General features: G+C 40.8%; 1 protein-coding gene and 1 long non-coding RNA gene across 2 annotated transcripts in view; one reads left to right on the top strand and one right to left on the bottom strand.

Moving 5' to 3' along the window:
* Positions 1-5,963: 5,963 nt before the first annotated feature.
* Positions 5,964-8,906, bottom strand: FOXL2 (forkhead box L2). The gene has a single exon (XM_075570157.1). It carries the CDS (start codon positions 8,687-8,689, stop codon positions 7,781-7,783), a length of 909 nt encoding a protein of 302 aa, XP_075426272.1. The 5' UTR covers positions 8,690-8,906; the 3' UTR covers positions 5,964-7,780.
* Positions 8,907-13,892: 4,986 nt separating this feature from the next.
* LOC142465827 (uncharacterized) overlaps positions 13,893-15,682 on the top strand; it is a 45,939-nt gene continuing 44,149 nt past the window's right edge. Inside the window, exon 1 of the long non-coding RNA XR_012787989.1 lies at positions 13,893-14,033. This is a non-coding gene — a long non-coding RNA (uncharacterized LOC142465827). The remainder of the gene's footprint in view (positions 14,034-15,682) is intronic.

Genomic DNA, 15,682 nt, shown 5'->3' on the forward strand with positions numbered 1-15,682 from the left:
CTAGGAAGAACTAACCCAGACAGTCTATATTAGGTTATAACATGGTAACATCACTATTATAATGACAACTGCTTGGGTCAATATTATGACTACAGTACACACACACACACAAACACACTCACATATATTAATATATTATTTGCAATAAAATGGTCTTTCAGTGGATATGTGTGTGTATATATATTTTTTGTTTGTTTATCTATTTAAGATAGAGCTCCTGTGTTACAGTATTACACACACACACACACACACACACACACACACACACACACACACACACACACACACACACACACACACACACACACACACACACACACACACACACACACACACACATTAATGAGAGCAGCTCTGTATAATTGCTCTGGGTATTGATGTCCTGTTTCCTGATTGCTCTCTTCTTCTCTATCCTCTGTCGCATTGGCATGATTTGTGAGTTCTGCACATCCTGCCTGTCCTATGTATACAGAGTGAGCACCAAGGGTTGGGGTGACGGGGGCTGCTCTGTGGAACCCTAAATCCCAACAAATAGGGAATATACTAATCTGGAATGAAGTATGGGACCCCACCCACAAATAACACCTACTGGTTACAGATGGGTCCCCTTCCCATGAACACAATATGTACAGTATTATACCCGTACAGAGGGCCGCCGCACTCACTGCTTTGATTTATAGCAACATTATTGCAATGTAATAAACAAATCACAGGCTTGTCATTTGGTTTCATTAATAGTCTTTTTCATATATCTGGATTCCATGTTAATTCTTTTTTCCCCCACTGAATTTACCAGAAATGTGTCATGTGATGTGGGTTTTATTCATTGTCCTGTTTGACTGATGCCAGTTCATTTCTATTCCCTTTATCAGATAATGCACTGATTGCACTAATTCTATATTCATATTAGATTAATAGAACGTGTATGTAATCTCTCTCTCTCTCTCTCTCTCTCTCTCTCTCTCTCTCTCTCCCCCCCCCCCCCCCCCCCTCTCTCTCCCCCTCTCCCGGTGTATAAATATAAGTGGGTCCTCATTAAATAAGTCAAGGTGTATAATGTAAATGTAGAAATACAGTATCGTCCACAGCCTGTGTAACAAAAACTATAGGTGAAGTAGGATAACCACACTCCTGCGATGCTTTATGTCCAAAGAATAGGAGTCCTGTGTTTGAATACTGCCATGGGAGCTCTCAGGTGCTGGGAAAGGTCCCTGCAAGATACTGTATACACAATACTGTACAGTATGTACAGAAGACAGCGCTCCCATGGACTGGCAAAGATTACAAAAAGGACGTTTATTATATCAGATCGAAGTTCCGACCCAATTTGTGGACCTTTCACAAGACGACCCTTTTTTTTAGTCCACTTGAGTGCTGTCTCCTGTGTATACAATATTGTTTATATCCAAAGAATACATTCTGGGATTAATGCACAAATCTGCAGATATGGTATCTTGTGTGAGGTTCCAGGAGAAGGAGCACAAAGGATTACATTCAAATAAATGTCACAAATAAATCGTGGGATGCTGACAGGACACATGTACAGTTTTGAATGGAAAATATATGGAGAATATAATTTAAACTGAGGGATACTCTGAAATCATATCCAGGGTCCCTGATATATACATTAAATGCGCATGTCAATCATTATTCAGCCTGTCAACACCTGATCACCGTAAACTCACTGATCAGTTATATATACACTTACACGTACACATAAATATACACGTACACATACATATACACATAACTATACATTCACACACACACGATTTGTACATATACGTACATATATATACATATGTGTGTATACATACATATTCACCCAAACACATATACACACATACACACACACACATACATACATACATATAAACATGATGTGAATGCATTCATAACAACAATAAAAAGGTATTTTTTTAAATGGGGTGCAGCCGCCACAACAAATTTTTGTTATGTATAAATCCAAAATAAAGCCGGCACCGCCCAAATACAGAAAGAACCCCGGAAAGGTCCCAGGAGCCGAAACCTCCACTCAATAAATCTCACTCTTTTTTACATTTGGGTCGTGGCTAATTTATTTTGGATTTATACATACAAACACAAACACACAAACACAGACACAGACATCTTCATAAATACACATCCACACATATACATATGCATACATACATATACATACGTATACATATATACACACACACACACACACACACACACACACACACACACACACACACGAAAGCAAATATGCAAATATAACTGTATGCTCATCTGCATGTCTTAGGCAGGTCTGCAACCCCACATACACACACATACACATATATATTCGTGTATACACATGCATATACATACATACATACAAACAAACATGATGCAAGCAGGCGTCACATAAAGTCTGTCCCAGGCCTGGGTGCTCTGGATAAATTCTGTCATAAAATAGCAGGACTCATATCACAGACACTTTTCCTGAGAAAGGTCCCGCAAGGACCGAAACGTGGATGATTAAAAAATAACTCCTTTTGCGCCGTATCTATTGTTTCTGTGAGTTCCCACTATTAAGATGGAGTATGATATATATATATATATATATATATATATATATATATATATATATACATACATACACACTGACATATATATATATATACATTTCCATTTGCTATATATATATATATACATATATACATATACATACACACACACACAGACCAATATGTGTGCGCAAATATGGCATTAAAATAATTAGCTGATCTTACATTATTTCTATCCTTCCCAATTCCTTGCCCCTGGTTTGGGGTGATGGAGATTATTATGGATAGAGATAATATGATATAATATCAAATATAACCGTTGTTGATTTAATGATAAACAAACTGGAGCAGAAATATGCGGAAGACCCGGAATTCTGCATTTCTCAACTGTTATTATGTAAGAGGGACCCGCAGTGCTTCAAACTGCAGGGTTATTCTGTATTACTGGCATGCAAGAGTATGTGTGTGTGTGTATGTATGTATGTATGTATGTATGTATGTATGTATGTATGTATGTATGTATATTGTGTGTGTACCTAACATATAAATATATGTATTTAAAATATATATAATACATACAGAGACAGAAAGAGGTGTGTACATTTTTTCTATCTTATATTCAGCATTACCCTATTACTTTTAAACGTATAATTATTTTAGAAAACTGCAAAGACTTTAGCTGCAATAAAATAGTGCGGATATTGTGAGAATAATTTAGATGTGAGACACATATTTAGGTTTTGGAAGCATATTCACACGCCCATGAAAACACACCAGAAGAGATGATATATTCACATACTGTAGATGAAAACCTATACATGACAATGTATTTCCCTCATCTGAACATCTGTTTAGGAATAAAAAAGAAGAGATTTCTCTGAAGTGAGTGTGAGACAGAGTCGGGCTGGGGGCTTCCTCCCTCCTGCTCATTACAGACCCACGGGGATCTCTTTAATGAAGCTAATGGTCAGGGATTGGGGGAGAGGGGATCGGGGGAGAGGGGATCGGGGGAGAGGGGCTCGGGCCTCTCTGGGGGCTCTGCAGCTTCACACCCAGAGGATGTCCTGCTAGGAAGAGATCTGTCCACAAAAAACTCTGAAACAATCTGATGATACCAGAAAAACTCAATGCTGTGTGGGCCTTACAATAATAATACTCATAATATATAGGAGTCACACAGGAGTCAATATTCATTATACAGGAGTCAATATTCATTATACAGGAGTCAACACTTAGTATATAGGAGTCGATATTCAGTACACAGTGTAAAGGATTTTCCATTTATGCATTGGATGATACAGCAATGATATGCAAAATGTACAGAAATTAGCATCCATTACAAATGTGCTGTATGTATATACTGTAAATATATAAGTACTTCAGTATTAGGTGATACCCTTTTTTTTATTTGGACTAACAATGAATTGATAGTTAAGGACAGTCTTTCGAGAGTTCTCTCTCTTCCTCAGGTTAAGCAATACTATATACACTTATAATATATATATAATATATAACCCTATTCACCTAATCTAATGCAATGTCTTTATATATGATGTAGCGAGAGCCCTGTTCACCTAATGTACCCATGTATCTGTCATCATAACTCTGCCCAGGACACACTTGAAAACGAGAGGTAACTCTCAATGTATTACTTCCTGGTAAAACATTTGATAAATAAATAAATATCAATTGTTAGTCGAACAAAAAAGTAGGTGTCACCCAATACTGAATTTACTATCACAACTGGACTAACACGGTTACTTTTATTTAATACATACACATATATAGAAAGAGCCCCCACCTTCCAGAGAGCCCTCCCTGGAAAAAACCTGTAATACTTTTAGGAAAATAGTACAGTAATTAGGGGAAAAAATGCAGATAGTATTACTTAGAGAAAGCAAGATTCAGCATGAGTGATACAATACCTTTATAGGAAAAAAAATAACCATTGTTTGCAGAAAAAAATATATCCTTTACAGCTAAAAATCCTATTAATTACAGAATAAAGCTAAATTAAATATAGACACAAATCCGCATTCATTGTAGAAAATAATTAATCATTATTGAATAAAACCGGGATTGTGAACCGTAAGGCCTGTGATTAAGTCTCACTACAAAAGCGCATATCTAGAAATAATGTTATTCCCAGGATAAGGAACAATAATACAGCAATTAGTGTTATATCTTAGATGTTAGTGTTACACCATAGTGCTAGTTCTAATAATATTAACACTGCCATTTAGGTATACTATTTTAATCCTGCCCTTAACATGTGAAATATTGTATAATATAGGAACTGTGCAGAATAAAATGTAATATGAAAACATAGAGATATCATTCGTTAATGTTAATATAATTAAATGATCTTGATTGAAGAATGTGAAGCTTTTAGTAAGGACAGAAGTGCTGAGCCATGTCATGCCATGTTTACTTTTCTAATAAAAGGAAATAAAGCGATGAGATTTTTATTCTCTAAACCTAGATAAGGAAAGGATAGAAACTCATGAAATGCCAGACTTCTTTCTCTTATTTATTCTCTCATTTTCCTGACGTTTCAAAAAGAAAGTTATTCTAATTAATTCAGACCACAATCAGTGTCCTACGCTGTGATATATATATATATATATATATATATATATATATATATATATATATATATATACAGTATATATATAAAACATTTTAATGATACACGTATATTTGTAATAATAGTGGTTACCCTGGATATATATATATATATATATATATATATATATATATATATATATATATATATATATATATATATATATATATATCACAGCGCATATATATATATATCTCAACATATATGCTGGCAACATTTCAATCCAGGATAATGATTTTTACAAATATACTGTATGTGTATCATAAAAATTGATACACATATATAAAGTCTTGTGGAATTGTATACATCGTACCCATGTATAATTAAAATATATATATAGATATTTATTATATATTCTGTGTATGTGTATATACATAAATAGATATAGATATAGAAATTATCTGTCTCAAAAATTATACTAAACTTCCTCTGTTAGTACATCAGGAAGATACTAATTTAATGTCAAAAGTATAAATCTAGGCCGAAAATAATCCATATTTATAAAACATAATAGTGTGGAATGTGTACGTTTATCCTTTAAATACAAAATCCACTTTTATATAAATAGTTTCAAATTAAATCACAAAATTATTTCGCTTTGAAAACGGGCAGTTTCAGAAACTTGCCTTAGAGGAGCTGAAAATTAAATTAGAATGTAAAAGGTAAAATCATTATATATATATATATATATATATATATATATATATATATATATATATATATATATATCACAAATATAGCAGTCATATGTTAAATATTAACTTTAATGTGTGTATATACAGTAGGTGTACAGTAATATAATATTTGTGTACATAAGTTATTTCCCACGAGTTATATCCAGGCACCTTTCTTAAATATCCATAATTTCTGCATGTTGTATAAATCCTACAAGAGCCCAATAAGATGTACTGTCTGTTTCATAAAACACGCAATTTAAACCAGAATTAAAAGAAAAAGAAATATTTTATTTGGGAATTTACAAGACTAGAAAAAACAACCAACAAAAAAAAAGTGCTAATTGACTTTTACTCTGAGAAATTTGGTCCCGAATAGTGAAACTGTAACCACAATATGGGACACAGAAAACGCATATACAAAAAGCCTATGACCTGCTCACAAAATCGCATACAAATCAAATCATGAATACAAGTGGAATATGGAATCTGTCTCATATTGTGGAGCTCATTACTATCTGTATCCAAATCTTAAGGCAAAATGTGAATTTTACAGAAAGAAAAATAACAGCTTATCCTTCAGTTTTTTGAGGGGTCAATAACCACTTGTGGGACGCGTTACGAGGCACCGCAGAGGTTGCAGCACCCAATTTCATATCTGGCTCTGTCTAGCTAGATTGTATGTATAAATTCTGAGCTGGTGCCACTAGCAACATTTTAAAGACTATTTAAAGAAACAATGATTTATTTTTTTAACAATATTTTCCGCCTGACAAGGAGCAGTGAGATGATGCCTCAATCACACTTGGGTTGTTTTATAAGCAGCACTGAATATTAATACAACGTCTGCAGCTGGTTTGGGAATATATTTTTCAGGGCTCTGATTATTCTATTTTTACATCATATATTCCTCCCTAAATCATGGGACCGCTTTCAGCTCAGAGGTTCGAGTTAGAACACTTGTGTATTCTCCACATATTCACTGTTTCAATTAAAAGAACTGAGGACTCATTTTTACACACATACACACACACAGACACACACAGACACACACAATGGCCATGTGTATATACACACTTGCAAAAGCATCTTTATATGTGCATATACTGTATGTATACACACACAGATAGACACACACACACTCACATTTACCATAACTCTTGTTTTCTTTGGTGTAATTTGCTGTGTGTATATAGGTCCATGAGGGCATGTAATATCCACACTTGCCCTTGTAAAGTGTGTCTGTACATACACACATATACACTTGTATATGTCACTTCAAGAAGTGAGGCTACAGAAAACGTGATACACTTACACTGCCTTCAATCAAACGGGGAGCAGGGGTTTGCAAAATTATCAGCTCCCCCAAAGTCTTTATGGCGCCAAGTCTAAAAGTGATCCAGCACTACAGGGGAGACTGCGAGCAGGGGGTGCAGGTGTCCGCAAAGGTCTATCCTGGGGTGTAGGTGTCCGCAAAGGTCTATCCTGGGGTGCAGGGGTCCGCAAAGGTTTATCCTGGGGTGCAGGGGTCCGCAAAGGTCTATCCTGGGGTGCAGGGGTCCGCAAAGGTCTATCCTGGGGTGCAGGGGTCCGCAAAGGTCTATCCCGGGGTGCAGGGGTCCGCAAAGGTCTATCCTGGGGTGCAGGGGTCCGCAAATGTCTAGCCTGAGGTATCAGGATCCCTTCTCTATCCTGGAGTGCAGAGGTCCATCCTTGGGTCTAGGGGTCTCTCCTCAGGGTCCTCCTCAGAGGTCTATCCTGGGATGCAGAGGTCCATCCTAGGGTCCAGGGGTCTCTCCTCAGGGTCCCTCCTCAGAGGTCTATCCTGGGGTGCAGAGGTCCATCCTAGGGTCCAGGGGTCTCTCCTCAGGGTCCCTCCTCAGAGGTCTATCCTGGGGTGCAGAGGTCCATCCTGGGGTCCAGGTGTCTCTCCTCAGGGTCCCTCCTCAGAGGTCTATCCTGGGGTGCAGGGCGCTGTGCTTGGTATCATGGTCCCAGTAGGAGCAGTGCATCATGGAAAGTTCTGATGGCTGCCTGGCACAGGTGAATTGTACCCCATTGGGGGTGGCAGGAGGGGGCGCAGGACTGGCAGGGCTCAGCTGCTGGGGGTGATGGGCATGGGGGTGGTGGTGATGGTGGCTCATACCGTTGTAGGAGTTGACCATGCTGGGCAGTGCCATGCTCTGGACTCTGGAGTAAGGGTTGTAGGAGGAGGATGGAGGAAGTCCCTTCACGTTCACCGGGCTGACATTACCACCGGCCATCTGGCAGGAGCTGTAGGACATGGGGGCAGGAGGCTGCCCCAGGGACCACGAGTTGTTCATGAAGGTGGGCTGCAAGTACTTGGGTGGGGACAGATAGCCGTAGGTGTCACTGCCAAAAAGACTTTTACCTGCTTGGAAGTGGGTGGGAGGGGGTCTGAAGGGTCTCTTCATTCGTCGCCTTCTCCGGTAGTTGCCCTTCTCAAACATGTCCTCGCAGGCTGGGTCCAGGGTCCAGTAATTGCCTTTCCTCTCCCCACCACCCTCCCGGGGCACCTTGATGAAGCACTCATTGAGGCTCAGGTTATGCCGGATACTATTCTGCCACCCCTTCTTGTTCTTCTCGTAGAAGGGGAACTTGCTGATGATGTACTGGTAGATGGCAGACAGGGTCAGCCTCTTCTCAGGACTTTCCCTGATGGCCATGGCTATCAGAGCCACATATGAGTAGGGGGGCTTTTGGGACGGGTCGGGCTTCTCCTGCCCCTTCTCCTGCCCCAGTTCTTCCTTGACCCTCTCGGCTTCTTTGCTGCCATTTGTGTTGTGAGCCATTAAAGCCACGGTGCCCTCCTCGGGAGCTTGGTAAGTGGCCATGCTGGCGCAGATCTCGGTGAAGCAAGGGTGCACAGTATCGACAGGGCGCACAGCTATCTCTTACATGTACACGGGATGGTCCATGAGGTGTCCTGCTGAGCGGCAGCGCTGCGAGATGTGGGGCACTGTCCGGCTGGAGCTGAGGTTGTCCTGTAGCTCAGGCTGCCCTCTCCTGTCCCTCTCTCTGCAGGAGGCTGAGTGAGACCTGTGAGGAGTCTTCCTTTGCTCTCATTGTATTAGATCTCAGCCAAGTTCCGCTTCCGTCAGCAGCTCCCCCTACAGCTGAGAGACCAACCCGGGGAGGGAACGGTTCATCTGCAAGTCAGACCCATCTACCCTGACAGGCAGCACAGCTCACACATAGCACCCAGGTACAGCTCACACATAGCACCCAGGTACAGCTCACACCTAGCACCCAGGTACAGCTCACACCTAGCACCCAGGCACAGCTCACACCTAGCACCCAGGCACAGCTGACACACACCTAGCACCCAGGCACAGCTCACACCTAGCACCCAGGCACAGGTCACACTCACCTAGCACCCAGGCACAGCTCACACATAGCACCCAGGCACAGCCCATACCTAGCACCCAGGCACAGCTCACACCTAGCACCCAGACACAGCTCACACCTAGCACCCAGACACAGGTCACACGCACCTGGAACCCAGGCACAGCTCACACCTAGCACCCAGGCACAGCTCACACCTAGCACCCAGGCACAGCTCACACCTAGCACCCAGGCACAGCTCACACCTAGCACCCAGGCACAGCTCACACCTAGCACCCAGGCACAGGTCACACGCACCTGGAACCCAGGCACAGCTCACACCTAGCACCCAGGCACAGCTCACACCTAGCACCCAGGCACAGCTCACACCTAGCACCCAGACACAGCTCACACCTAGCACCCAGGCACAGCTCACACCTAGCACCCAGGCACAGCTCACACCTAGCACCCAGGCACAGCTCACACCTAGCACCTAGACACAGCTCACACCTAGCACCCAGGCACAGCTCACACCTAGCACCCAGGCACAGCTCACACCTAGCACCCAGACACAGCTCACACCTAGCACCCAGACACAGCTCACACCTAGCACCCAGGCACAGCTCACACCTAGCACCCAGGCACAGCTCACACCTAGCACCCAGGCACAGCTCGCACCTAGACACAGCTCACACCTAGCACCCAGGCACAGCTCACACCTAGCACCCAGGCACAGCTCACACCTAGCACCCAGACACAGCTCACACCTAGCACCCAGACACAGGTCACACACACCTAGCACCCAGGCATAGCTCACACCTAGCACCCAGGCACAGGTCACATGCACCTAGCACCCAGGCACCGATCACACCTAGCACCCAGACACAGCTCACACCTAGCACCCAGGCACAGCTCACACCTAGCACCCAGAAACAGCTCACACCTAGCACCCAGACACAGCTCACACCTAGCACCCAGACACATGTCACACGCACCTAGCACCCAGGCACAGCTCACACCTAGCACCCGGACACAGCTCACACCTAGCACCCAGACACAGCTCACACCTAGCACCCAGGTACAGGTCACACGTACCTAGCACCTAGGCACATGTCACACGCACCTGGCACCCAGACATAGGTCACACGTAGCTACCACCCAGCACCCAGACACAGGTCACACCTAGAACAGAAGACACAGCTAGCACCCAGACACAGGTCACACATAGAACAGCACACAGCTAGCACCCAGGCACAGGTCACACCTAGAACAGCACACAGCTAGCACCCAGGCACAGCACAATTTCACAGGGAGCCCTAACTGTTGGTATCTACTACAAAAAAAAACATATTTGCTTTTGTTCTTATTACACATTTCACTTTAACCCTTAAGTGTCTCAGACAAATAAATGAACGTGGTGATTAGATTATCGTGTGTGTGTGTGTGTGTGTGTGTGTGTGTGTGTGTGTGTGTGTGTGTGTGTGTGTGTGTGTGTGTGTGTGTGTGTGTGTGTGTGTGTGTGTGTGTGTGTGTGTGTGTGTGTGTGTGTGTGTGTGTGTGTGTGTGTGTGTGTGCAGAAACTGAAAGGCTGCTATTGCAAGCAGTGTACAGCTCAGTCTTCTTACACTGCACTGTATGTGTATATTGTATAAGCCTTCACTTGCTTTGTCAGGATGAGAACTTGTTTTCTTAACCTAAATGAAGCGGCCTCTCGAGGGCTCAGTGTAATAATGTACTGTATCTGCAAAGTGAATGCACACCGCATTAAACGCAAAGCAAATACTTTTCTTTGTATATTACTGTATTTCCTGCAAGGATTATCAGAGAACCGAGTCGGTATTTCTCTCTCTTCTCTCTCTCTCTCCTCTCCCTTCTCTCTCCTCCCTGCAGTAATAAATGTAATATTATTTTGTTTAATCCGAGGAACACCCAGCTATTATTGGAAAGTGGTTTTATCAATGACATTAAGTCTCAGGGCAGATTTGATCAGTTTAAAGATTTCTCGCGTCCATTGAGAAATGTGTGTATGTTAAACAGTAATATTTTCCAGCAATCATTTCAATCTCACCACGAACAATAAACACTGATTAGACAAAAATAACATGTGTGTGCTATTATAGCAATAGGGACAATTTATAATTATTTTGCCTGTCAAATCTGTCATTTTTTTAAAATAATTGATCAAATACATTTAATGGAGGTTAAAATTACTTTTGCTTAATTCTCATATGAATGTTATTTATATTTTCACAAAATGAATGGTCAGTAAAATATAAATATGAACAGTCTCCTAAAAGTTTTTTTTATTTTTATTAGCACAGGTAAAAAAATACCAAAACGTATTTATCTCTAATTCTTTTTTTGCACCAGTAGATATAAATGTATGACTTTAATCCAGTTAAAGATATTATAAAAAAAAAAAATCACATGGGAATTACAATGTATTAAATCAATTATTTTTACACAAATCCCTTGACCAAGACTGCAACCGAAATGGAATGTAATTAATATTGCCCCACCGCATATATATATACATACACAAGTTTTTGTAATAACTATTTTATGTTGTTGTTATAAGAAGTTATGGGTATTCACAGCTGTTAAATAAATATTTTTTTATTTTGGTAAAAATTCTGATGGGTTCATAGAAATCTACATAGATGTTTCCTAGAAAGTTTATAATACACAAGACTCACAGTTCCTAAAACACCAAACGAAAAACAATACAATGCAAAAACAAATAATAACACCATCAAATGTGTATCTTCATTCTCAGCTTTATCCCTCTGGACTATCTTTATCTTTTTAATGCTGTGTTTATTTTGAAATTATATTGCTTTTTGTTGGTCTGTAAATATTCTCTGTGCAATTTTTTTTTTAACATTTCAGATAACATCTTTCCTGCCTGAAAAGAAGCTCAAATACATTACAGTTGGTGATAATATGAATAGAAATGATTGTTCAAGCGGAATATCTTGAAAGTCTCTGAGACCAGGAAATTGCAGGAGTGGTCCTCGGTTAGAGAGGACATGTCCCTCAGCTCTGCTGCTGGGCTTTATTTCCTGGGAGTTTCATGGTCTCTTTCATTTATTTTAAGAGGAGCCGTAAATACCCACTGTGTGTGTGTGTGTGTGTGTGTGTGTGTGTGTGTGTGTGTGTGTGTGTGTGTGTGTGTGTGTGTGTGTGTGTGTGTGTGTGTGTGTATATAGTGTGTGTTTTAGTATATCAGTTAGTATCATGAGTCTATCTATCTATTCATTAACTTTTACGTTTATCTATATTTATTACATATAGTTTATCTATGCATCCTTCTTTATGCATACTAGTTAATGTCCCTCCCCATATTGTCCCCTGTTAGTGTTCCACTCCCATACTGTCCCCTGTTGTGCTCCTCCCCATACTGTCCCGTTAGTGTCCCTATCCCATACTGTCCCGTTAGTGTCCCTCTCCCATACTGTCCCGTTAGTGTCCCTCTCCCATACTGTCCCCTGTTAGTGACCCTATCCCATACTGCCCCCTGTTAGTGTCCCTATCCCATACTGTCCGCTGTTAGTGTCCCTCCCCCATAATGTCCCCTGTTAGTGTCCCTATCCCATACTGTCCCCTGTTAGTGTCCCTCCCCACTGTCCTGTTAGTGTCCCTATCCTATACTGTCCGTTAGTGTCCCTCCCCATACTCCCCTGTTAGGGTTCCTCCCCATACTGTCCCGTGTTAATGTCCATCTCTCATACTGTCCCCTGTTGTGTTCTTCCCCATACTGTCCCGTTAGTGTCCCTCTCCCATACTGTCCCCTGTTGTGTTCTTCCCCATACTGTCCCGTTAGTGTCCCTCTCCCATACTGTCCCCTGTTAGTGTCCCTATCCTATACTGTCCCCTTGTTAGTGTCCCTCCCCATACTGTCCCCTTGTTAGTGTCCCTATCCCATACTGTCCCCTGTTAGTGTTCCCCTCCCATACTGTCCCGTTAGTGTCACTCCCCATACTTTCCCCTGTTAGTGTCCCTCTCCCATACTGTCCCCTGTTATTGCCCCCCTCCCATACTGTCCCGTTAGTGTCACTCCCCATACTTTCCCCTGTTAGTGTCCCCCTCCCATACTGTTCCCTGTTACTGTCCCTCCCCATACTGTCTCTTGTTAGTGTCCCTATCCCATACTTTCCCCTGTTAGTGTCCCTCTCCCTTAATGTCCCGTGTTTGTGTCCCTCTCCCATACTGTCCCGTTGGTGTCCCTCTCCCATACTGTCCCGTGTTAGTGTCCCTCTCCCATACTGTCCCATGTTAGTGTCCCTCTCCCATACTGTCCCGTTAGTGTCCCTCTCCCATCCTGTCCCCTGTTAGTGTCCCTCTCCCATACTGTCCCCTGCTAGTGTCCCTCTCCCATACTGTCCCCTGTTTGTGTCCCTCTCCCATACTGTCCGTGTTAGTGTCCCTCTCCCATACTGTCCGTGTTAGTGTCCCTCTGCCATCCTGTCCCCTGTTAGTGTCCCTCTCCCATACTGTCCGTGTTAGTGTCCCTCTCCCATACTGTCCGTGTTAGTGTCCCTCTGCCATCCTGTCCCCTGTTAGTATCCCTCTCCCATATTGTCCCGTTAATATCCCTCTACCATATTGTCCCCTGTTAGTGTCCCTCTGCCATACTGTCCCATGTTAGTGTCCCTCCCCCATAGTGTCCCCAGTTGCTGTCCCTCCCAGACACTTTCTTAGCCTGTGCAGGTGGAGCAGCATTGCTGTGTGTGTCAACACCTCCTGCACATTCCACATTCCTCCCTGTGAGCCCAGTATCAGGGCTCAGCTCCTGTGAGGGGGCACTGGGGGGGGGGGCACTGGGAGTCAACGGAGGAGGCTCTGCTTTCCCAGGTATTTATCTGCACTGATGGGGAAGGAGGGGGGGGGGCAGGGGGGGCTCATTTTACTAAATTAAATAACCCATGATCTAGATAGATAGATAGATAGATAGATAGATAGATAGATAGATAGATAGATAGATAAATAGATTTTATGTAGCAATTCTAATGAAACATTACAAAAAATGCCAATTTTTTTGTCATCCAATTACAAAAGTTCATTTTTTCTCAAGTCAAACTGTAGAAATATAACGTAGAACTATATATAACATGTAGAAATACAACATTGCAAACTTCGAACAAACCAGAGATTCACATAAAGAAAGAGAATTTTGATACATAATCCCATTATCTGCAGCACATATCATTATGTAACAATAACGTGTGTGTGTCTGTATACAGTATATATACTGTATATATGACAGCAGCTGACATCAATACATGACACTGATAATACTCTGTGTTCGCAGGTAGGATTCAATACTAACGTGCACTAGAAAGATCAGCTTTAATACTGTATGTTACACTCAATAAGCAACTATATATATATATATATAAATTTATATACACATTTTTGAGTCTCCTGCTATACATTTAGCACTAAAATCTATAATTCTGTCAAATATACAGTATGCTCCGACCACGGATTTATAGTGGGAAAGGAAGTCATAGTCAGTGATTTGGGGTTTATTTTTAATGTCTATTAAAATAAAACAAAAATTGTGTGGCGCCCTGGTAAAAAATCCACACAAAACCCACAGAAATAGCTTGGAAAGAGCATATACGCGTGGATTATTAACACGCACTGCATTTTTCTCAGCAGATACATTATATATATATATATATATATATATTATATATATTTTTTTTTATTTTTTATTTTTATTTATTATTATTATTATTTATATTTAGATATATATATATTTATATAGATAGATATACTGCAGAGACCAGGAGTGAAATGCTATTACCCACCTCATATGATGAGAAGTTTATCTAGTGATATATACTTTGTGTATATGTGTGTATATGTGTGTTTATATATATATATATATATATATATATATATATATATATATATATATATATATATATATAAATAAACACATACAATTGGTTGATCAGAGTGTTGAAAGTTAAAAGCAATCTAAAATAACGGCGAGTTTTGCATTATTCACGAGCACTGAATACATATTTGACTTTTCCCCAATACAAAACTGTAAATATTTGATGTATTATCGGGGCCTCTGAGGGAAGATAATAGTTACAAATCCGGGAATTAGGCCAAATAAAATAATTGCAGAAATATAGAAATTAAGTCATTATGATGCAGTGATGTTTGGGAAGAAAAGCTGCACTTAGCATAAAAAGGTAAGAAATGATATTTCTCATATTAGAGTTTTTCTAAGCAATCAGTGAGCAATAAGATATTTCAGCAATTTTTTTTGTGTTCTAATTTGTTATTCTTACAATGCATTACACGTCTATTCAGTGGAATATTGCAAAAAAATAATTAAACATTTTTCTTATATTAACAAAGAAAATGCACAAATCTTTTTTTAATTCACCGATATTATTTGGGATATCAATAAAGTCATCTTTGTGATACTGATCTCGATGTAAAACTGCAGGAAGATTTCAATTTAAAGAAGAGAGCAGAAA

Source organism: Ascaphus truei, chromosome 14, assembly GCF_040206685.1.
Source record: "Ascaphus truei isolate aAscTru1 chromosome 14, aAscTru1.hap1, whole genome shotgun sequence".
NCBI classification, from domain to species: domain Eukaryota; kingdom Metazoa; phylum Chordata; class Amphibia; order Anura; family Ascaphidae; genus Ascaphus; species Ascaphus truei.